A 22,386-nucleotide genomic window follows, 5' to 3' on the forward strand; every position below is an offset into this window, starting at 1 on the left:
AGGAAATCAGCTTGCTCCCCAGGCTGCATGAAAATGCAGAAATTGATGTGCTGAGGTACATATATGTCAGGTATCAGAGGGCAGTATCACACTTCAGGTCTGTTGACAGCTAAGTCTGCCTAAGAATTTCCTCAGAAAATAGGAAGTGTCACTGGAAGATGCCCGTTGATCAAAGGCTGGACTTTGATCAGATGTTTCAAATGCAAAATATTCTGTGCAGTGTTTCTCAGTCAGAAGTGAATTTTCTGATGATGCTAGGAGACTTTGGGTTATAGTCAGTCTTTCTATGGCCAGGGCACTCTTGTGACCAGGGCAACTCACAACTGGATGCCCCAGTGCTCAGATGAGTGTCAGGTTATTGGACTGCAGAGTCAGTGTTTTGTTTTCCCTTGCCCACTAATTATGCCTTTGATACAGGATAATTGCCTTGATAATGCATGAGAAACTGGGGGAGGCCTGATAATTAGGGCATCACTGGAGTCAGAGACCAGCTTTGGTGATGTAGTTGCCATCAGGGTGAGCAGAGATTTGTTCTCACCCTTCCTTGGTTAGTACTTTAAGTACACTTATTATTCTGACTAAGTTTCTGTCTCTCTTACATGACTATCATGAGAATTCCTATCCCACTGTGGAATGGAAAATAACTAAAACCTCAACTGCTTTATGATGCAGGGAAATTTTGCAGCTATAGTTTGCACAGATTCTCTCTGTACTAGGATCAGCAGCCCAACTGGCAAGTTCTTTCTCCAGCACTCGATTCACCTAGAGATTTAAACAATATAATCGAATTTCAGTGTGAGGAGACATTGAAGCATCAAGCATTGTTGCTATGGGGAAACAAAGCTTTGGTGCATCAGTTTTCAAACACAAATCAGGCTTTATGTGTTCAGTGTCTGTCCCACCAGTCTGACAGTGGAGTAACTCTGCCCGTGGGGACAGAACTCTCCTGCCCAACTGTACAGGGTAGGCTGCTTCCCCTAACAGCAGTGACCTTGGTGTTCTCTTCTTTCATTTCTTCATCCAAACAAGTCTCTTGTCTCTCTGCTTCACTCTTTCTAATATAATATCGCCATTATCTCTAATTTCTCTCTTTGAAACTCCCAAAATCCAAGTGTCTCCTATACTAGTACTCCACACGTCCAGCCTACACTTTTACAGTCTCCTAAGATTATCAAGATGCTACTCTTCCAAAATCTTCCTCTCCACCTCAATTAATCTCTAAGTTGAAGTTGTTCTTTGCATTTCCCTTCTCTATGTATTCCTAGTTTAAGTCCTCCTGCACCACAAAATCACATGCATGTGCTTTTCTCCTAAAGCAGGCCCTCCTGCATTAGTTCTTGTTGGCTCCTACTCCTCCTGACTTCTAAAAAAATTCCCCCATGTCCCACAAATTAAAATTAACCTACTTCCTTTGCACTGTTCAGTGACCCTATTACTAACTCCACTTTTTTTTGCCTCACCTGTGCTTTGAAATCTTTATTTTCCCTCCAAAAGGTTCATGTATTTGTTCCTTCATCTCCACTGTCACTGGGGTTTCTTTTCACTGGTCAAAATGTTCTTTCCCTTTTCAAGAAAGCTGCCCTCTCTGCCAGGCTACAAACGGAAGGAAGAGCTTGTTTTCCATCCTAATAGAAGTAGTATCAGCTCAGTTCACACCTAGTGAATGACAGGATCTTGACTGGACTTACTATAAATACTCCAAAACAAGGAAGGAAGAGCTTTGGTCTGGAATTGAATAGTGGAAAGCAAAGTCTTGCTTGTGAAGTGCTGCCAGCCAGGTCGATTAGAAACATTTCTGGGCTTGTTGCCTGTCTCTAGCAGGCACAACAGGGGGTGAAAAGAGAAGTCTTGGCTACTTCTGAGTCACAGAATCCCATTTTTCTTCCCTCTCTATTTGTTCCTGTTTTCATCCAGCTGATGTTTGGAGGTAACAGAAGAAAGCCGTCATCTCACGGCCAAAATTCCCATGATAGGGGCTTGTCTCTATTACTGGAATTGCACCTCCTGCTGTGTTTCTCTGTGGCTAAAGCTAGAGCCATGGCAAAAAGGGTGGTGCCTGCCAGTGCACATTGTGCCACCCTCCCTGACCAGTCAGTTGTGGCTTTCTTGATTCATTGATTCATTTTATATGAGGGTATTTTTGGCTGATCCCTATAAATCATCAAGCGACGTCAGTGGGTGAGATGGATTAGGCTGTGCTTTCTGCAACAGGCTGGGGATGAGTGAGAGCAGCTGGGTACCCCACTGAAAAGGCATCTGACAAAACCATTCCTCCACCCAACAAAGAGTTTGAAAGCCACATCGAAACTCCAAATAATAGATGGATCCCCAACCAGTCAAGGGATTCAAAATGTTGTGCCATTCTTCCTCGCACTGCATTCCTGACAAGCAAAAGAAGTCAGGGCTAACTAAAAGAAGCAAAGAAAGTGGGATGAGAGCTTTCTCTGTAAGATCACACTTCTACAAATGGAAGTGTCACAGGTGGAGAAGTGTGTGCAAGGACAGTAAGAGAAGAGCAGAGGGTTTAACCAAAATGCATTGCTCACTTCATTTCTACCTTGTCCATTAGAACTGTGTATCAAAAATAGAACCTCTTCTCCATAGTGGCACAAGATAACTTAAATCCTGTGAAACAGTCAGTCCTAAAACATTGCATGTGACTTCCTGTTCTTATAAAAACAATAGAAATTAGGAAATTCCTGTCAACAAAACCCTGTTTCTTTTGTTTTAACAATTTACTCTTGTCTTGAAAGTTCTAGACTCCAGTGACAATTTTTTTGGATGGTGTCCTTAACCTCTGTGTTTTCCACCAAAAGTGATTATGCAAAACTGTCTTATAATCACACTGGACTCTGGAATTTGAAATAATTTGCTGTTTTTCACTGTATGTCTCATACAGGAAAACCTGATTTTCCTTGTTTCTTCACTACTGTGCTGCAAATGCACAGAGGTTTAAAAATAAGTGATTTTCAGTAAATATTCAGATTATTTTGCCATCCTATTCTATTATTACTTATAACCTTGTGGCAGCATTAGCACATTGATGCTGATTCTGCTGAGATATAAATACATCTTCTTTTTTGGGGCATGTGCTCTGGAATCAGAATTCTGTCAAAGAAATATAAACAGCTGGCTCTGTTTCCCACTTCATAGCTCTAACATTTTCTTCTTCTTTTTTTGGATTTGCAGGTGGCAAAGGAGGGAAAAAGAAGAAAAACAAAAATACTGCCAAGCCCCAGAAAAATAATGGTTCCACTTGGGCCAGTGTTCCCCTCCCACCCCCTCCTGTGCAGCCACTTCCAGGCACAGAGCTGGAACACTATGGGGTGGATCAGCAAGAAGCAGGGTAATTTTTTTTTTCTTTTTCTTTTGAAGAAAAATCTGTGATTTGCAGAAATTAGTCCTTTTCTATTTTTTTTTTAAATTTTGCTAAGTGACAATATTATTCTGTTTTGTTTAAAAAAAATTAGAAAGAACACCTTATCCTGTAGACTTATTCAAGGCTATGGCGGAGGAATGTTTGAATAGCTTCTCTGGATAGTGACTGAAGATGGAAACAAAAGTGACCTTGCTTCATCATCATGTAGGGCTTCAGTTCTTTCTCATGCTGAGAAGTATCTCACTTCACAGGTAGCTTAATTGAATTCTGGGGTTGCATGCAGCTGATGGGACTCAGAGTGAGTAAGGATGACATAATCTGGTTCTGTGTATTTTTTCACTGCTTTGATGTTTAAAAATATTAGAGCCAACAGAACAAAAAAACCCCACCAAATTGGATTAATTTTTGAAGATCAACCAATGGATAATAATCTTCTCATCGGCTTTTAGAAGAAATTTCACAGTTGAGGAAAGCATGCTAATTATAGGCTTTTTTATTGTTATTCAAACAACTTCCAAGTTTCTGAAACCTTCCACATAATTTTGCGTAGCTCAGACTTGTTCTCAAGGACACAAAATCACACAAGAAGTGCTAAATGAGAGGAAAGAGACATTTCCTACACAGACAACAATTAAAAAATGCTTTTTATGAAGTGTAATTATGTGATATACCAGGTTATCAAACTCTGGAGGTAAACCAGAGTATATAAAAGCCTAGCTTACTGTGGGTAGCTCTGTTGGAGCCTTTGAGAATAATTGTTTTGTCAGGGACAAATTTCTGTCTGTTTCGATACATGGATTAATCAATATCTCCTAAGGATTAAACATTTTTAAGAATACATTGTAATAGCTTTTCTGAATAAAAATATTTCAAGTGTTATCTCAGTTATAAGTGTGAGTTGATCATTACTACTTTCATAATTAAAGCTGGAAAAATTCCATATTGTTTCAGTTTATATTAACTCCTTTGACTCTTTAAAATGAGCAATAAATGACTGTTAGTCAGGGAAGTTCTTTATAAAATTGAGGCCCATTCAGGCTGTATTAGGGTTAGAATTTTGAAGTAATGGAAATGAATAACCTTACTGATTGTGAGTGTTGTTTATATCTCAAGGCAAAAAGTTCATATAATCATTGTCTTCTGTATTCTGTTATAAGAGGCTAAAATAAATTTTAAATTGTTTCACCATATAATATTTTTGTCTTTATCAGTTTATATCCTTAAAACACATGTGCGGCCATTTCACTAAAACAATTATGCAATAGAAGGCAAACCACTTGGATTTTCCTCAGAACAATGAAATAGCATTAAAGTTAAATGGAAGTACCTTATAGAGAAATCCCTTGTGACACAGGGCTTGACTCCTCAGTTGCATAAAGCACCTGTTATTTAGCTGGAAGGAATGATGTTGGTCACCAAGACCCACATTGGTTATTTAAGGAGAAGGTAATCACCAGCCTTCAGGTTCACAACCATTCAGACTTAGTTTTTCCTCTGCTTATGTTTTGAATTGCTCTTCTCTGGTTTTTGTAATGTCTCATTAGCAGTGGTGGTTGCAAGACCTTGTAACATGCGTTTTACCAAACACAGAAAAAAATTGAAGGTTGGACTTAAGAGTCTCAGTGTGGAGCTACAGTAATTTGGAGCCACCTTTGCTGAAGACTGAATCTGCAATGCCCATACTTTCTCAGTATTTAGAAAGTATGGGCATTGCAAATTTTGTTTATCAACCCTGTATTTAGGGGTTGATCTTGTTTCTATGGTTTTCAACATGCTAAAAGGGAAACAATTAAGGGACTGCATTCCTTATGTTGCCTTTAACATTCACATACTGGGTTAAAAAGCAATTAAAAAGCACATTTTTTTAAAACTCTTTTGTTCTTCTTGGTTTGTTTTGATTTACTCTACCTGTGACAAGTTCAAAGTGTTTTAATCTTAGAATTAGTTACATGCAGATGTAATTATATTGTGAATTATAACTGAAAAATGAACTTCCAGTCAGAAAAATCGAATGCGTTAATGAAATTCTCACAATATGATACAAAATATGAATGTTTAGGGCAATAAAACAAGGAGAGTGGCATCTAAACAGAAACTTGTTTTTCTGTATGTCTTCCTGTAACAATTAAATTCACGTGTGAGTTTTATTGGCATGATTATCATCAAAAAAATATTTGACACCTAGTTTTACTTACTAGAGATTAGCACTAGTGACCTTATGAGCACTAGTAGATTTCTAAGTTGCAAAAGATAATCCACAATAGCAAGTGATATTAAAAAAAAAAACCAAGACAAAGAAAAAATGCACTCAGTTTTCTCTACCATCTTCTTCTCAGAGGCACTAGGGTTGACATTTGCCTCCATTTTTCCATAAACTGCAGAAGGAAAAGTGAATATCTTACTCCAGCTAGCCCTGTTATATAATGTGGTAGAGCTTTGGGGATCTCTTAGATTCCTGTTTAACCTCGGCAAAGAGCCTCTCTGTGGCAATTAAGTTTCTATTTTCCTATATTAGCTCCCAAAATGACACGCTCCCTTTCCCACCCTTTTCAGAGAAGATGATTTTACTCGATTTCATGGAAACTTGACAAATTTACAAACAAGTAAAGAGATGCTCATTTCTTACTCATTATCTTTTACTTTGATTTTTCACCAACAACATGCATGATCTTGAGCCAACCCAGTAAAGGCAGTCAGCATATTGTTATTTGGTCATTTCTATTCCTTGCTATTGATTACACCTCAAAATGGAATATTAGTTGCTGAATGTCAATATATTTGATACTTATTGTCCGTCTTTATGAAAAGTTAAGGAAGTAGTACCTTTTAATTCAAAAAGTGCTTTCTGGTGAGTTCCAGGGAGGGAAGCTTCATTTGTTGCAACAATATATGTAATGAAACACAGTTTTACAGAATGTGCCCTATATCTATCACCTTTATTTTACATTTGGAAGGAACAAATCTATTAGTGTAATGAATCAGGCTTTTAATTAGTCAAAGATTATAGAAGTGCTGACAATACAATAAAAATTACTAGAAAAATAGAGACTCATGTTTGTTAACCAGAACTTATTAGGGTCTTAATTATAATGAAATTACAATCAGAGGTCGCTAATGAAGTTAAGGCACTTAGATTTCAGTAAGTGTACTTGAAAAAAGTTGCATTTTCGCCAGTTTGGATTTACTGAGAGGATGAAAAAGGACATGGACGTGGCCAATAATCACTGTGGTGGTACCAGATGTTTCTATAACTGTATCACTTATGTGACATGTAGTTACTATGTCTGTAGTATTTTAGGTTTCCTTTTTTTTTTTTCCTTGGTTTTTGGGGGATTTTGTTTTATTTTTGTTTTCTCTAAAGTGAAAGTTAGGTCTTGTGGCTTTTCAGACACCTTACTTTAAGAAGAGAAAGGTTCTTGTACCTGAAATCTTGAATCTCAAATGTCCTGAACTTCATGCTTTGGCTGCTTTCCACTTCAAACAAAATTTGGGTAAAGATACAGTACTTGTGCAGAAACTTTTCACTAAGAAACCTCTTTGGTAAGAAACCTTTTTGCTATCAAGCTGAACCTTTGGGGATTTGAAGCGAGTAGGGTCAGGAGGCAAGCACATCCAAAGCTCGTTTATTCACCATTGAAAAGTCACCTGGGAGTGTCTTTTTCCCCTGTCCCTTTTAAAGAAGAAGGCATTATAGCAAAGCATGAGCTTGAGAGAGCAAAAGGAAGTGAGAGAACTGTTGCACTGCACATTTTTAGCAGCATGGTTTAGAATGGTCCCTTCAGCCTCAGTTGCAAATGTCCTGAGTAAATGTTGTTTGGAAAGACAAATTACAGCTGGTCGTATTTTAACTGTTGGCTAACAATGAATATGTATTATGTAACGTTTTATTAAATCTCTGTGTTATGAAAATGGTAATGATCAATCACTTGACCTCTCCTAGAGGGCAAATGTTAAGAAGCAGCCTTTATTTTAACTTCTGTGCTCATACGTGTTTTTTTATCTATTTATGGTTATATCTACATATATAGAGATTTAAATTCATAGAAGTGTGAATTACCAGATATATTTTCCATGGACTTTTGGATGATTAAGTTAGGTTGTTTTAGCTGTCCTGAATCTGTGCATTTAAATACAGACTACAGACTTCTGAATAAGGAAAAAGTACTTTTGTTAATTTAAGAAATCTTTGTGTTTTGCTGAAAGTGAATGTTCTGTTCATAAGACAGGTTTGCAACTTCTCCATCTCAGTGTTCCCAGCCTTTTTGTAACCTGGCTTCACACTTGACAAAATTGACAGTAATTCATTTTTCTCTGGGAAATTGGTAAATCCTTCCTTCCAAATCAGAAGCTTTAGAGGAGTATTTTTAAGCTGGTTTGAGAAATTAACTGTATAGTGAAATGCATTGCCTGCCTGCATTGCAGAAAAAAAGGACCTTGTCAGCAGTCCTTGATGGTGGAAAGAAGATAAAGTGACTTAAATGATGCTTGGAAAATGGCCTTTAAGAGTGTGGGATGGTTTGACAGTGAAGGAGCTTGTGGTTGTCTGGTTGCTTTTTTTTTTAAAAAAAAAAAAAAAAAAAAAAAAAAAAGCGCAAATGTGTACCCTGAGTTATTTTGGAATGCACCAGGGGTTAAGAAGAAATGTGTGCTGATGCTCAAGGGACTGATGCCTGACTGGATGTTTTGAAGATGGGAAAAGTAGACAGTTGAGATTTGAGTGGTGTGATTGTCAGCAAATCTGCGTACAGCTGAAGTTGTGCTCAGATTAGGGAATTACTCTGGGGAGGTAATGCACAGGGAATGACCACAGGCACTAAGGCCTATCTACCTGGAATGATGCCAGAGTCTCTAAGGGACAGCATTCCAGGATGATACTGTAATACAACACTGAATTGAAAGGTCCTCTGATGAGCACAGAGACTGAAATGAATTGCCCTGCTGGCAAAACTTGCATAATAAATGGTAATAAAATACAAAGCTTTTGTTTCTAGCCCTGATCAGATATAGCACTACTCCTTGCACCTTTGGTATAAGGCAACAAAAAACACAAACTCCTACCAGGACACCCTTTATGTCTGAAGAGAGAAGAATTTGGTATTCAAGAATACTCCTAGTGGTTAATCTTTGCATTTACTTTGGGCAGGTGTGTTGAAAGTGTTCAGAAATGTAGCCCTGTCTAGGTAAGTCCCAGTACAGATTGGTTAGGAGGTGGGGTGCTGGCAGAGCTGTCAACATGTGTGCTAATGTACCTTATCAGCTGGTGCTGTGACACAGCATATGCTTGGGGTCAGTGCTGCTGTGACACGGATGCATTGCACATCATAGGAGATACCCTATGTGTGCAGGGTGGGAAGACCAGAATTTATGAGGAAAGTGTAGCTTTTTGTTTAAGCTCCAAACCAGAAACAAATGGTAAATTTATAGATAGATAAAGGGCAGCATGGAAGTAAATGGATAACACTTTTGGGCTCACAGTGGCTCTTGGGGATGGTGCTGTGCAGGGCCAGGAGTTGGACTTGGTGATCTTTGTGGGTCCCTTTCAGCTCAGCTTTTTTCTGTGAAATATTCTGTGAAATAAGTGCATAATTGCAACTACATAAAGCTTGCTCTACCTTTTAAGAATGCTGCTATTTTCATGTCCAGGTCAATATTCATTCTCCTACGTTAATGATCCTGGAAGTGTGCTAGGTCATTTTTGTTGTTGATTGTGGTGTAACATTATCTAATCACCATTAACGAATGCGATAATGGGTCAGTAATTTTTTTGTTGCATATCTTGTTCCAATTGCTTATCAGTTGTGGGAAAAATTAAACTGACTCAAGACAGTCTAAGCAATTATGACTCTATTTTCATTAAATTTTAGGACTCACACAGTGTTCAAGGTTTCCAGCTGTAGCAGGAATCCTGTGTACCCTTTACACCCTCTACTGTGCAGCAGAGAGGAGTTTTGATGTACACTAAGTTTATTTGGTTTTTATTTTAGATATGACAGTGATGGTTGGTGTCCACCTTTGCCAGTTCAGACCTACCTGCATCAGGGCATGGAGGATGAGCTTGAGGAAGATGATGATCGTGTCCCCACACCTCCTGTCCGGGGAGTAGCTTCATCTCCTGCCATCTCCTTTGGGCAACAGTCGACTGCAACCCTCACGCCTTCCCCACGAGAGGAGATGCAGCCAATGCTTCAAGCTCACCTCGATGAGTTAACAAGGGCTTACCAGTTTGATATAGCAAAGCAGACATGGTAAATATTTGAGGGGGTCACCTGTGATCAGGGGAAATTAAATAATAGTAATAATAATAAAAATAGTAATAATAGCAACAATACATTCCTTTTTGACATAAATAATGACTTGTGTTTAACAGAGTTTCAGTTATGTTTCCAAAGAAGTAAAATGGAAGAAGAAACAGCAAAACTTTACCCACATTTGGAAGGCCTTACACATCCCTGTGTGCTTTTAAAATCATAATACAATAAGTTAAATGTTGTCTAAAAACATGTAAAAACAATATTCCTCCAAAACTTTGCACGTGTTCAGCTAAGTAGTAAATACCCATTTCCTGACAGCTTTTGTACGGTTGAGACCACTCTCTCTTCAGGCTAGAAGAAGACAGGAAATTTTTTGGATTTTCAAGAATAGCAAGATTCTAAATTCCTGATTAAAAATAATTACAGTCTCTTGAAATAGAAATGTGGCAGCTTTTACACTGTCACACATGAGAATGAGGTATTTGCATCTCTGTACTTTGAACTACCATGAGAATTTCTCCATAGGGACAAACCCAGGAACAGCAGAAAGCAAGCTGTTAGTATTTACAGGATGCATCTAGTGTTTCAGAGTGCTTTATGCCTGTTTAAAGGAAGAGCAAGCAAATACCACAGTAACATTTCCCCTGCAAAACAAACAGAAGCAATCTCTTCAGGGACTGAAAAAGAACTTGTCAACTGCACCAGGCTGGGGATACGGTGAAGGTCAGTTGCTTGCTGGATGTTCCCTGAGCAGCAGTTGTCCTTTTACAACTCTTCTACCCAGACAAAGCCCACGACTCTCTGCGGAGCGGAGCAGAGCTAGTTACTGAATGGCACACTGCCAGCAGAGGAGCAGCCTTTCTTCCCTGGTAAATAAAGCCACGGAGCTATTCAGCTCGAGCTCCCATAAATACATCAGGCAGGTAGGCAGGCGGTGCCAAGCCAAAGCCAGCTGTTTTCCCTGGGCACCTTGAAAGCCTCGGGGCTTGTCTGCAATCTGCACTCAGTCAACAGGGTAGCACCGACCCCGGCCTGCCTGTGGGACAGACCCAAATCCCCGGCAGCAGCTAGACCTGGCCTGTGCAAGGTACTGGCTTCTGAGCCAGCACACAGATGCACACCCTGCCAGCACAGGCAGTGGCTGCTGCATTGTGCAGCTGTTACCCTTCCTACGCCCTCCAAAGCAGTCCGGGCATGGATAATGGAGCAGGACGCTGCGCCGAAACCTCGTGCAGCTGGCAGGAAAGGTCTTGCTCCCTTTTTGGAGGAATGAAAATTGATTGGGAAGTTTCATAATGTGCTTAGGATTATACAGATTGTAATGTCGCTCTCGTGTAAAGTCACAGTAGTTGAGCCTGAAACTCTGAAAAAAAAAAATAACAAGGGCGTTACCTTTTTTTCTTTCCTTTTGGGTATTGGGCTAAATGCTGAGGGTGGTTTTTAAATACAAGTGGTTTTTATGACATGGAATTTTTTAATATATTTTTGTTGTTTGGCTGGATATCTATCATGCTAGTAAAAGTTAGTAGAAAGTCCTCCATTGTTTTGACTGGGAAGGAATATTTTTTAGTCTTCTTTTCACAAAGTTAACCTATCCATTGTAGAGACAGGGGAAAACTAAACAGCAAAATGAGACCTGTCAGATAGGTTGCTGTGGGAGTAGCAACTGAGAAATACAGAGATCAGCCAACTAGGAATTTAAGAAAGAGCCCATTAGAGATTACTGGAAAAGTACATAATCATTATGGCCTTGATCCAGCAAATCACTTAAATATATGCTTAACTTTGAGTACATGAGAAATTGACTTCAATTGTTCTATCACAAGCTTCACATTAAACATATACTTAAGCATTTTGCTTGATTAGGAGCTAATCACACTGTTTATTGAGGGTTAGTTAGATGGTAATGCCCTTTAGTGCCCCAGTGTTTTGAACACTGTGTAGAACTCTAAAAACCTGGTGTCCAGGCAGAAATGTGTTCAATAACTGTTAATCACAAGAGGGTTGTATGTCAGAAAGGAAGCACTTGTTCTGGAAATAAGATTTAGAATAGGCAATAAGTTAAAATCTACACCGAGGTGGGGAAAGTTACCGGTGGTACATAACATTTACCATGGCATTCTCATATCTCATAGCTTTACATTACGAAATTTAAAAAAAAAAAAAAAAAAAGGCTCATTGAATAAAGAGAATTCATTCATATAGGCAATAATTCAGCACAAAGTTTCCACTGAAAATGTATTGTAGCTGGGAGCCAAACAGGTGACAATTGTAATTTCTTTGGTTTTACTGATGTCCAAGCAAGAGACCAGCAGAATCCTGGATCTCGTCCATGGTGCTGCCAATTCAAATCAGGTCATGGCACCTCATGTAGAGCCACCCAAGGATCCCCACGTGCCTAAGTTGGCAATTTCAAGCGTGATACATGCTCTTGTGCCAAGGCTAGTCATGCCTGGCTCCCCTGGAACAGCTTGCTATGTACCTGTTGTGCTGTGGGGAACGCTGCTCTGAAAGCTGATGGTGTTCTTTTCTCTCAGAGACCAGGCAAATCCAAGTCCGAATGCCATGCTTGCCTTTGGTCATTTAATTATCCTGTGGCTGCTTTTTTGTCTTCCTTTTTTTTTTTTTTTTTGTTTTATGAGATTGCTGCATGCAGTAATTTCACACATGCATGCCCTAATACTGCTGCAATTATATCAATTAAACTTCTTGGAATAAAGCAAAATGAAAAGGCCTCGCTGATGATGCATTCATTGGACTTGAAAATTTCTTCTGTCCTGCTGGCCATTTCCTCCTCTTTAGGGTGACTTTTGCTTCAGGCACTGCATCTGTTTAAGCAGAAGAAGTGAGATTAAACTTTGGTTCAATGTGTGATTTGCAAGGGGGAATATTGGGTGAGACACATATTTGCTAGGCTGGGATTCAGAATTGTTCTTTTCCGTGGGTTTCCTGCCTGATTTTTGTAGCCTCTGGCTGCCACTCTTCATCTGTGAGAAGACAATCCAGAACTTCCCCATCCTAGAGGATTTTATCTTTATTCTTTGTATTTAAGACTGGAAAGTGTGCAGACGTTCTGGTATTAGAAGCTGCAATGAATAATTTAACTGACTTTTCTTCAGTTTGGCCTAACCAGACTCGTTTTGTAGATCTACTTCAGGACTTGTTGAAAGGCTTGTGTTTTATTGACCATGGGCTGCAAAGTCTCATCCATTCTGATATCTTTTCCTGTTTGTTTGTGTAGGCACATCCAAAGCAATACACAACCTCCTCAGGCTCCAGTTCCTCCCCTAGGATATGTATCTGGAAACCTCATTTCAGATTTGGAAACAGATGTTCCAGATGACGATGACGATGAGGATGATATTGAAGAAGAAACTGTAGAAATCAGTAGGCCACTAAGAGGTCTAGAGCATACTCCAGGCTCCAGTATGGACAATCTAGACAGCTCTGTGACAGGTAACCAAACACTGTGACACCAACTTGGTACTCCCAGTAAAATGCATCACCATTTTGACAATTTCTGGGTGAAAATTTATTCCACTCGATTTCTGTAACATTTAACATGTTAATACTAAACACTAAAGTTAAAGAAGGATTTGGAAATGCTTTGCTTTGCTGCAAAATGATAAGGAAATTCATGAATTTTAAAAAGCTTTAAAGACTTGAAAGAACATTCAGTTATATTCTAGCTTTCATGAAAGGTTCATTCTACTAGAGAAACAAGGCAGTTACATAAAAAAGAGGGGGAAGACCTCAGCTTAGCAGTTTTTATTTAATAAATCAGGAGCAGTATAAAAATGTTATATTAAAGCACTTTTAGATATTCTGCTCGGCAAATGCTTTCCAGATGAACACAAGGAAGTTAAAAAACTTCAGAGTAAGTGTAGCTAGATCGACACAACATTTATTTCTGGAGTAAATACAACAGTTATGTAGGAAAATGCATATTCTGAACATACTTTATATTGCTGAATTTAGTAATTGTTCCCTTTTAGAAAATCTGTTTAATAATTCTGACCCTCCTTCCCTCACTTTTTCCTGTCCTTTGCATGCCTTGGAAAGCTACATCATCATCAAAGGGGACCTAGAATGGTCTGCTATAATAAACTAATGCACGGAATCCAAATGAATTAAATTGCTGTTGGTGAAATGTAGGCAGTGAAAGACTTTGATTTTTAAAAACACAGATTTTTCATGGACATCATGTCCTTTCTGTAAGCACCAATGAAGCTCTCTTTAGGTTGATCCAGGGCCTCTCTGTAATGTACTGTGTCCATAAGGTGAAGGTGTGCTGGAGACCCAAATATCCCCAGTGCCACAGTGTTAACAGGTGCTGCTTCAGTTTTTGATCTCAGCAGGTGAACACTGATTGTTGCCTTTACCTTGAGGGAGACTTGTTCAGAACAACTTCCTGCCATAGCACCACTGAATTCCATCTTTGTCTGGACCTCTGAAATTCCAAGGCTTTTGCACTCAGACCTAAGGATTGCTAATCTGAAAACACTGCGGGAATGTGACAATGATGGAGCATCAAGCATTTTCTTTATTTCCCTTGTTGAATGAAATAGTGTGTAGCTTAATCCCACCTTCCAGGTTTTCCTTCATCCTAGAGCCAGACTGCTTGCCAATCTAATTAAGGTTTAAGAATTGTATCTATGCTTCTGTGATTTTGAAATCCAGATGCAACGGAAGGCCAAAGAGTTAAAGTTTAAATCCCTGAATTGAGAAGGTTAACTTCTTAGTGCATGAGTATGTTAACTCACTCTGCTTGAATTTCTAGTGTAATCTCCTTCAGGCTATAATTCTGCATATTTTTGCATATCTCACTAGTGGCTCAGAAGCCTTTCTGTTAGCAATTCACGAAGAATTTTGCACTGGTAGAACAGCAATAAATAATTTTTTTTTAAAAAAATGGTTGGTATACATTTTTCATTTGCTATATATTAACATGGCAATGCTTATGTATCTGTAAATCAGAAAATGAATGTTTCCACATTTGCATCTTCACCTTATAGTTTGGACCACCCTCCCTAAAGCAAATAAGTAATAGTAGTATTCCTGCTCCTATTTGAAACTTTAGTGCTTATTAGAATTTATACTTTTATGAATAGCCTTCAAACTTGCTATAATATTTTAAAATCTTGCCTAATTTTTGGAGTGTTAAATGTTTTATTACTGGAGTGTTAAAGGCTTCTTGATATTTTGGAAGAAATTGGGCAGGACTTGGTGATGTAGTCTGGGAGTATACTTAAGGTGATCTAAAAACACTTTCACTCATCACCACCACTAACTTCATGTGGCCTCGTCCAGCTTAAAATTAAGGCTTTTCTTTGGCCTTTTCTTTAACTTGTTTAATTACTAGCTGGATTTGTTCCTTGCTCTGGTTCACTGCATGGCAAGGTGTGTGCTGGCACTGCAGGAAGGGAATGTGCAGCTGGAAGGGAAGCAAAATTATCGACTACCCCTATAGCACTTAGCTAACATTTAGACTGACTTAATTAAGGAATGATAGCCTTACAGAAGTACACCCAGAGTGTTAGCCTAAAGGGTCTGTAAGATGGTAAAATCTCCAAAGAGAAAAACTACTTGTTTCCCTCAGTTACTACAGGGGTAAAACCTTGATTTTAGAAGAGTTTTTATTGGGCTTGTTTTTTTTCCTAAGGATGGAAAGAAATTTCCTATTATACTTGGCCAAATTTTGTTTTTCTGAAGAGAATTTTAATTTTTATTCGTCTGTTTCTGTTAACTCTTCTAGGCTGTGTTTGATGGTGGTAAGGAGTGTAGAGCAAAATGCTTCAGTTGTTCCCAAGCTGTTTCTCATTCTTCAATTTGATTGCTTTTAAAATACCATAGAACAACTAAATTGTTCTTTCTTGTGCTGAGAATATATAAGCTACTTCTTTTCGCTGAGCCTTTGGTGACTTGAAGCCAATTTTTTTCTAGGAATTTATAGATCACATTTTCACTTCTCTAAACGCATTTGAAACTGGAGGCAAATGAGAACAGCTGACCCAGATGAAGCAATATTTCTGTTCACTCTGGAGTGCCCAGGGAGTTCAGTGTTTGTGAGAAATCTAAATTGACATCCCTTGGTCCAGACTTCCTCCAAACAGAGTTGCTGTGGAGGGAGCAGGGCGAAGTTCCTCACCTTGTAGTGTTAGCAAGCCTCAGCAATGCCTCAAAGATTCCCACGAAATGGGGCTTTGTTCTTCATGGCTGAGCTGAGAACAAGGATTTCCTGCAGCGCCAAATGTGGGATTCTCCAAGGGGAAGCTCTGGCACTGCGTGAGCCAAAGCACAAACTATTGAATCCCTCTGACACCACTGTGCTGCTCCTTTAAACTGTTTAAAAGTCAAGTTGTCTTCCAGGCCCTTGAGTTTTAGTCACAGCTAACTGAAGATTCAGACAAGGATTTAATCTGCACTATTAAGCTTTTCTCTTTGCAGGTGGCAGAGACATAATGTTGATGTGTATAATAAAGTGAAAAGAAAGGAGGAGAGCACAGGAACTGTATCTTAACATTCTCCAGATATCACGAAAAGAACTCAGGGAGGGAGGTTTAGATTTGCACGTTTGTGGCATGTAATATGAAATTAAAGCCAAGGTTTTGCTTCATTCCCAGTATGGTTTGTTAGGATATTGAGTCACTGTGCTTACAAAAATAAATAAATAAATAAATAAATAGAAAGAAAGAACCAGAAAACACTGGTAAAATTTTTGCTTGCTTGACTTTAATTCAAAATTATTTAGGGTTATTTTTTGCTTTCAGAGATACATTGAAGTATGTTTTTTCTTTCTCTTATGTTTAATGTTTGCCTTTATAATGAATTTCTGTGCAGAGTTATGGCATGAATAGCCACAAAGAGTCTGTTGCATTATTCTACTTAAACAGACTTAATTAATTGCATATGACGACTGCAGAAGAAATTAATTTGCTTCTCACTGAAATCACTAAGAGCAAGCCTAGGTTTTTTCAGGTCAAAGTGTTATGGTTTGGGGGTTTTCTTTGCCCTCTCCTTATCTCCTTCTCCTCCTGCAGCACCAGTGAAACTGGTTGTGAGAGCTGTTGTATCTTCAGTCCTGGTGCATTTTGACTGAGGGAAGAGTTTGACACATTAGCTAGCATGGAAATTAGAGCAAGGCCTCTTCTACCTCACTGATACAAACTGATATAAACAGAGATATATTCTTGTAAACACTGCCTCAATAAATGGGCGACATTTTTTTTTTTTCAATAGAATTATATAGATCTAAATTATAAAAATCTCTGTAGATTGTGTAGGTCAGTAAGGAAGAATATCCCTTATTTGACATGTTTTGGTCTTGATTAAAAGACTCACTGATCATTGTCTGTATGGAAAAAGTTGTTCATTCACTGTGTCTGAGCACAAATGGAATAATTCTCGAAAACTGCACAATATCATTCTCATGAACCATATTTTACCACGGTAGAGCTCAATATTTGTATTGATTTGCTTGGGGATACCTATTGCAAAAGATTCTATTTTATAAGCAGTTAGACAGATTGCATTTAATAGGAAGAATGTGCTTCATGGATTAAATATGTGCTCAGAAAATAGGAAACTGCTACTTTTTGTATCTCATAAAAATGGTAATGCAACAATTAGCAGGGTCATATTATAAAGCACAGACTTTACTCTGGCTTAATGGATCTAGGGATATGCATTCATCAGCAACGATAGATTTAGCATAAAATGACATGTAAATGAATTGATGACTGATCATAAATTAATTTTAGTGCTGAAGAAGTAATAGAGACACAGCAAGTTGCCACTTTATCATAGTATTTTACTGCTCAGCAACATTTGAGCAACTACTTAATGTTCTGTGTGCATTTCTTTTCTAACAGCTTGAATAAATTTGAGAAATTTTTTGTGCCTTTCAGCAATATGGAAACCAAAAAAATCTAGAAGGATGGAATGCAAACAGAAATAAATTTGGCTAAGTGACATAAATTCATTTTTCATTAGATGTTTATGAAGGTCATTAATTATCATTGGACCTGTGAAGTGCTGAATATCTACGCATGTTTTTTTCCTCCTTTTATTTAGTGTATTCTGCCCAAAAATAAAACATTTAAAACTCAGAGGTTTATTCCAGGTGTATACATTTAAATACATGAGCATTTATGGTGGAGGAAAGTTAAAAAACAAAGTCTAGTTTTTGGAAGTGTGATCATATTTAGATTCTGCATTCAAACACTTCTATAGTTCTCCCTTATTTTGATGGTACAATGACTATTGCCCCTTCTATTCCATCACTTCCACCAAAATCAGTGGGCATTCCTGCTGTGTAATCATGACAGTGGTCAGGCATATCCAGGAGAGGATAATATCTTCATCCTGTGCAAAGACTAAAAGAATTCTGTAACTGATTTCAGCTGAAGTAGCATCAGTCCCCAGGGGCATCACCCACACTTCAGAAACCTAAGCAGTCCATCCCTGTTCCATTATAAAACTGCAGAGGAGCAGGGGCTTAACATTAATAGGTGCTGGATGGTCTTGTAAAGGAAAACACCTGAAGCAAGCACACAGAGGTTGGTAGATGCAGAAAACTATCTCATGGAATTCTCAGAAGCTCCAGGTTTGTTGTGAGCAGCTTTTATTTCACAGGTGCATTAGACTCTTTATTATTGTTAGTTTTAAGTAAAGCAACGGTACACATTACAAAGAAAAATAGCATTTTTATTGCCAGCAAAATGCCACTAAAAGCAATAGCATGTAGTCTACTGGAAGCTGGCACCTCTGCTTCCCTCACCTTTCCCTGAGAGCAAAGAAGCTTTCCGTTTGTGTTAGCACCAAGAGATATTTTATGGAGCAAGAAAACAGAGTTCAACTTTTCACAGGGCTGATTTTGTTCTGCATAAAGCATTTACTGCTGCTGTCAGCAAGAGTAAAATTTACAGTTGCCAGAAAGCGTAAAAACTCAAATGTGCTCTTGGAAAACACGTAGTGAGCTGCATGTAAAGAAGACACTAAAAGCCTGTTTCATCCCATTTCAAAATGCACAGTTGATCTGAAAGGAACGTCAGCATCTCTTATTCTGCCTTTATTCAGAGAAAAACAAATGTGCATCTGATTTGGAAAGCAAGAGGCCAGTGGATGCCTTTAAACAAGCAGTCACCACGTGTGCTATGCTAACACAGCTGTCTGGTGGCCTGAGGTGCCCGGGCTGGGCTCCAGCACTCCCATGCCTTCTGGGCAATGTCTACACCTCTGCAGGTCACAGCAAAATGGGATTTACTGCTGCAGGTTTTGCTGGGGAAAAGAAGTTGTTTATGCAGGGAAACTGAATAGGTCAGGGATCAGTGGAAATAATGTCGAGATTTTGCCTTTAGCTCCCTGGTCACACATAGCTGTGGGTGCTGTTTGTGGCTCAGGGTATTTTGCTGACTTCAGCAGTTAGAAGTTTCTATATAAAAAGTTGCTTCCAGCAACCAGAAGTAATGTAGAATGGTTTGGACTAGGAGGGGCTTCTAAAGGTCATTTTGTTCCAACCGCCCTACCACGGACAGGGACACTTTCTGCGAGACCAGATTGCTCAGAGCCCCATCCAGCTTGACCTTGAACACTTTCAGGATTGGAACATCCACAGCTTCTCTGGGCAACCCGTTCCCATGCCTTACCACCCTCACAGTAAAGAGTTTCTTCCTTATATGTAATCTGAACCTTTTCTCAGTTTGAAAATACGGCTTGTTGTCCTGTCCCTACAGGCCTTATCAGAAAGGCTTTGTAATGACCCCACTCTATATATTGAAATGCTGCAGGAAGACATCCCCAGCGCCCTCTCTTCTCCAGGCTGAACAACCCCAGTTGTCCCAGCCTGTCTTCACAGAAGAGGGGTTCCAACACTCTGATTGTTTTTGTGGCTCCTCTCTGGACACCCTTGAACAGGGCCATGTCTGCCTTGTGCCAGGGACCCCAGAAATGGATGCACAGGTCCAGGTGGGGTCATGACATCTCAGTAAAACTCATGTCCCTGCAAGAACAGCTACGCTTCCAGCATGACAGGTCCCTCCTAGAACAGCTGCTGGAGGAGAGGGATAGGAGGAGTGATCCACAGCCAGAGCACACTATTCCCAGCCTTGCTAATACTTGCTGTCCATAGGAATGTGGAGGAGTTGAGGAACAGAGCTTTTTTAATAAGGTTAGCCTAGAAAACTGGCAGTCTGATAATAAAAATGTAGGTAATTTTAGAAAAACTGACATGTCTATGAGTGTGTAGAACAATAGCTATATTCACACACTATGTCCTTTTGCAGATTTTCAGTATATTGCATACCTAAGATAAGATTTTTTTTTGACTGGTTAACAAAGCAAATGAAAAACAGCTACTACCCATACCCTGAAAGTGTCACACCCAAATTACCATGTGCATTGTATGTTGTGTAACAGCTGTGGTTAGCAAATGGACAAAACAATATAGCAAATAGAAATTAAAAGTTCTTTAAAAATATCCATAGTCTCATGGACCATGACACTGAAAACAAAAAGTGCTCTGTATAGGATTTTATATGGTTCTACATAGACAATAGAATATATGACACAAAACCCTTGGGCCCTGAAATTAATGGCACATGTGTTAAATTTTAGCATCTAAGTATCATCCTTTGATATGTGTAGCTCTAGTTACATTTTTATGTTTCAGCTTGTGCTCACGTATTTTGTGGAATGTGTCTGTAAGTGATTGTTTGAAAATGTCCTCAGTTGTAGCATTTCACTTTCTTACATCTTCATTAAGTGTTTTATCTGTAGTATCTCTTTTCAGACATCATCAATAACTGCTGCTAAGCGCCTTTGCTCTCCATTCTCTCTATGATGTCCTACTGCCCTTTGATTGTTAGTTCAGAAAATGTCTTCTCAGAGGAAATTCAGTTTTAGCCTTCCCTTGCTGTTATCTGGGCTCCCTCACATCTGTCTGCATCAGGTCGAGTCTGTTTGGAAAATAACATTTTTATGTGTGCTTTTGGCAAGCAGAATCAAACTCTGTCACTCTCTGTTGCACTTCACACACTTTCTGCCTGTCAGACCTCCACAGACCTCTTTGGTTTCTTTTCTTGTATCTGAGGAGTGCAGGGGTTTTTGTTATTATACCCTGCCACTTCTCTGACATTAAAAGGTTTGGTCACTGCAGCATCACAAAATAATCCATTGTTCTTGGGCTTCGTGGTGCAGCATGCTACTGAATTCCAACATTCATTTATTGTACTCGTGACCTATTTTTGCAGGACATTCTTAATATTTGACATCACCATTAGTTAATTAGCCTATCAATTAACCAATAAGCAGGTCATTATTGATTTACTACTTAACAATTTTAAACACAGAAATGCTTTCTTGGACACGGATTAAAAAAAGGCTACTGTACTGCTACACATTTTATGTGCATTTACAGAAATTGAGCTCTGCTAACTGAGTAAAGTCAGGGCCATGATGCATCCCTCTACACATGTTCTTCATGCCTTTGAAAGTTCTCTGCAGATTCTCACAGGTTCACTGGGATATTTTTTGGGGTTTTTTAACATGTAGCTGTTGCTAAAAAGCACATTTCACGTATTTTGAGATGGGTGTGGTGCCTGTACTGTCTCAGAACACACTGTGTCCACACAGCACCATGCAATGCCATGCAGCAGCTCAGGTCCTGAAAGCACTGAGGTAGCTCTGCACCTCACCTGGGTTTGACAGCTCATTTAACAGGGCTGCCCTGTTCCTGGAGCAGAGTACTTGCTGCTGGCTCTTCCCTTTGTCTCCTGCTCCACTGCACGGTGCAGGATGACCCTGGGACATTTTAGAAGTACAGAACTCCACCATCTCCATCTGAAACCCTGAAAGAAACAGAATTACAGTACTTGGGGGAAAAACAACGAACTGAGCAATAGCTTTTGAAATTGATGGGTAGCTGATTGATGCTTGATTCATGCTTCAGAAAGCATAAAAGAAAATATAAGCTAAGAGCAAATAAGATCTCTCCTTCCTTCTCTGTTTTGCTCTTTATATTTTATTTGTGTCAAGATTTCTGTATTTCTTTCATACAGATTTTCTGGTATCTGGTTTTCTGACTGCATTTTTATAATGTTGTTATCACCTTCCTCTCCTGCAGTGGTGGTAATCCATAGTTAGAAGGTACCACGGGGCCAACACTGGTCTAGCAACTGAGTCAGTGTTAAATCTGAGCATATATTTGCTCTGCTCTTGAATCTTAATTATTTCTAACGTTTTAAAAAAGTTACTTTAATCCACTAGAGTGAACTTCTTTAGATCGGCTATTTTCAGGCCATTAAAACTGCTCATTTATTTTCAGGTTTTGATTGACAAAATTACATGGTGCCAGTCTTGTTCAGAACAGCTCTTGAAGCCCAGGTCTGACTTTAGCCATATCTGCTGAGACTTACATATATGCAGTCCAAAATTAAGACTTGGTCTGGCAAATATCAAACTAGATGCTAATTTGTAACAAGTCAAGTAAAATAAAAATAACAAAACCAGATACATTCAATTCAATCACAGGGAAAAACATTAATTCTGAAAAGAATTTACTGTGGAGCCTTTGCATTTGTAGAGGATATGTATTATTTTTTTTACAGGGGCAAAGCTACATGGAACAAGCTACAAATGAGCAAAAGATACATGAGCAAAGCTACATGGAGCAAGCTACACCTAGCTCTGATAGTGCTCTGTTGTACCAAACTCTGTCAGATAAACTTTGGGGTTTGTGTTGTGGAACACAATAAGTGT

At 38.9% G+C, this 22,386-nt stretch overlaps 1 protein-coding gene across 1 annotated transcript in view; it reads left to right on the top strand.

Annotated features, from left to right (window-relative positions):
• Positions 1 to 22,386, top strand: part of LOC136304974 (roundabout homolog 2-like) — an 88,089-nt gene that overhangs the window by 45,018 nt on the left and 20,685 nt on the right. The window contains exons 14-16 of the mRNA XM_066208383.1: positions 3,190 to 3,346; positions 9,364 to 9,624; positions 12,872 to 13,086. Of these exons, the coding sequence (XP_066064480.1) occupies positions 3,190 to 3,346; positions 9,364 to 9,624; positions 12,872 to 13,086 (633 nt within the window). The remainder of the gene's footprint in view (positions 1 to 3,189; positions 3,347 to 9,363; positions 9,625 to 12,871; positions 13,087 to 22,386) is intronic.

The sequence above is a fragment of the Chamaea fasciata genome, unplaced genomic scaffold (genome assembly GCF_029207755.1).
Source record: "Chamaea fasciata isolate MVZ Bird 193981 ecotype frontalis unplaced genomic scaffold, bChaFas1.0.hap1 SCAF_2, whole genome shotgun sequence".
Classification (NCBI taxonomy): domain Eukaryota; kingdom Metazoa; phylum Chordata; class Aves; order Passeriformes; family Sylviidae; genus Chamaea; species Chamaea fasciata.